This window comes from Chrysoperla carnea, chromosome 2 (assembly GCF_905475395.1).
Source record: "Chrysoperla carnea chromosome 2, inChrCarn1.1, whole genome shotgun sequence".
Lineage (NCBI taxonomy): Eukaryota > Metazoa > Arthropoda > Insecta > Neuroptera > Chrysopidae > Chrysoperla > Chrysoperla carnea.
In genome coordinates this window covers 93,699,226-93,701,099 of record NC_058338.1, presented here as the reverse complement: position 1 = coordinate 93,701,099, position 1,874 = coordinate 93,699,226, and the positions used below count along the sequence as shown (strand labels likewise).

The 1,874-nt window shown below is 33.0% G+C and overlaps 1 protein-coding gene across 1 annotated transcript; it reads left to right on the top strand.

Annotated features, from left to right (window-relative positions):
* The first annotated feature begins 680 nt into the window (after positions 1-680).
* On the top strand, positions 681-1,604 carry LOC123293848 (Golgi phosphoprotein 3 homolog sauron-like). Its single transcript, XM_044874798.1, has one exon. The coding sequence runs from the start codon at positions 738-740 to the stop codon at positions 1,602-1,604; it is 867 nt and encodes a 288-aa protein (XP_044730733.1). The 5' UTR covers positions 681-737.
* Positions 1,605-1,874: the final 270 nt, after the last annotated feature.

Sequence of the window (1,874 nt, the reverse complement as noted above, 5' to 3'; positions counted from 1 at the left end):
TGGTGGTTTTTTTCCCCCGAAATCATGCAACAAATTTTTCACCGAAAATTGATCCGTTAAGTTTTTGATATAAAATTAACATTAAGAAAGTCGCCATATTAGCTCAGTTGATTAAGGCGTAACAAATTCCGTCCGCGGTATGCTTAGGGTAGCGGGTTCGATTCCGGCCGTCACAACAAAATTATTTTAATTAATAGTTGTCATGGGCTGGTGTAGTGCATGGTATATGCATGAAGGAGTGCTGGTATTCGTTCGTAACTCGTATTATTGTTCAGGTTATCCAGTCACTAAACGTATAAATAAATATAAGTATTAAGTATTCTGATTCAATATGAAAAAATGTTTTAAAAAAAATAAAAATCAAAAGTAACCAAAGTAACTAGTTTGAATTGGAAACGTCAACACTAACAGTCAACTTTAGTGATCGTATTTTTAATACGAACAACTAACAAAATATTATTTAAATTACCAAATTTAGATATTTTATTCTAAAATCTGTGATATTTCAAAACTAATTCAAAGATATTTTGTAAAAATCGTTTCCAAAAACTATTCAGAATATTTCGTTCTCAGAAGTTCTCGAATCTGATTTACATTTATCGTTTGTTTATATTTATATACATATATATATTTTTTTATTGTTAAAATTATTTTTGGTTGAATATCAACTGCGTGGCTAGTGTAGTTATCTTGGATTGAAGTTTAAAGTTGAAGATAAATATTTATAAAATTGTTGGATGATGGATCGTAGTGATACAGATGGTTTAGTTCAAAGGAAACATGTTATCAATCGTGATAATGGAAGTGATGGGGGCTTCTCACACAAAGATACAATCGGTTCAAGTGTAGATGATACTGAAGATGGTGATTCCAAAGAGACCAGATTTACATTGATGGAGGAGGTTCTTTTACTTGGATTAAAAGATAAAGAGGGCTACACATCATTCTGGAATGATTCCATATCGAGTGGTCTACGTGGTTGTATATTAATCGAACTAGGACTACGCGGACGAGTTGAACTCGAATCAGCCGGCGTGCGCAGACGGAGTTTGTTATCACGTAAACTATTGGTCAAATCTGAAACACCCACTGGCGACGTTCTACTAGATGAGGCGCTCAAACACTTAAAAGAACGTGATCCACCTGAAACTGTTCAAAGTTGGATTGAATATCTTAGTGGTGAAACATGGAATCCATTAAAAATTCGTTATCAGTTAAAGAATGTAAGAGAGAGACTTGCTAAGAACTTAGTTGAAAAAGGTGTATTAACAACAGAGAAACAAAATTTTCTATTATTTGATATGACAATACATCCATTAACAGATAATGTTACCAAATGTCGACTTGTTAAAAAGATACAAGATGCAGTGTTATCAAAATGGGTAAACGATCCACAACGCATGGACAAACGAGTATTAGCATTGCTATTATTAGCACATGCAAGTGATGTTCTGGAGAATGCATTTGCACCATTAAACGATGAAGACTATGAATTAGCAATGAAACGTGTTCGAGAACTTTTAGACTTAGATTTTGAACAAGAAGCTGCTAAACCAAATACGTGTGAAGTATTATGGGCTATATTTGCAGCATTTACTAAATAAATATAAAATATAAATATATATATATATGCATGAAGGAGGTGCACTTAGCCTCTGAAATTGAGGAGCTGATAAAAAGAAATTATCAGCGGAAAAGGTGGTAAAATACATATATGGTATCACAATGGGCTCTACAGCCTAAGTGTGTCCTTCGTGGAAAGCCAATATAACCTAACTTAAATTTTTAATTAAATTTTGTCCTAATTTTTGACACTCGCGAGAAAACAAAAATGATTAACATGAATGGCCTAAAATTAGCTTTGCCAGGTATTT

Excerpts from the sequence above, each read along its gene's own strand:
- LOC123293848 (XM_044874798.1), top strand. The coding sequence starts at position 738 with ATGATGGATCGTAGTGATACAGATGGTTTAGTTCAAAGGAAACATGTT.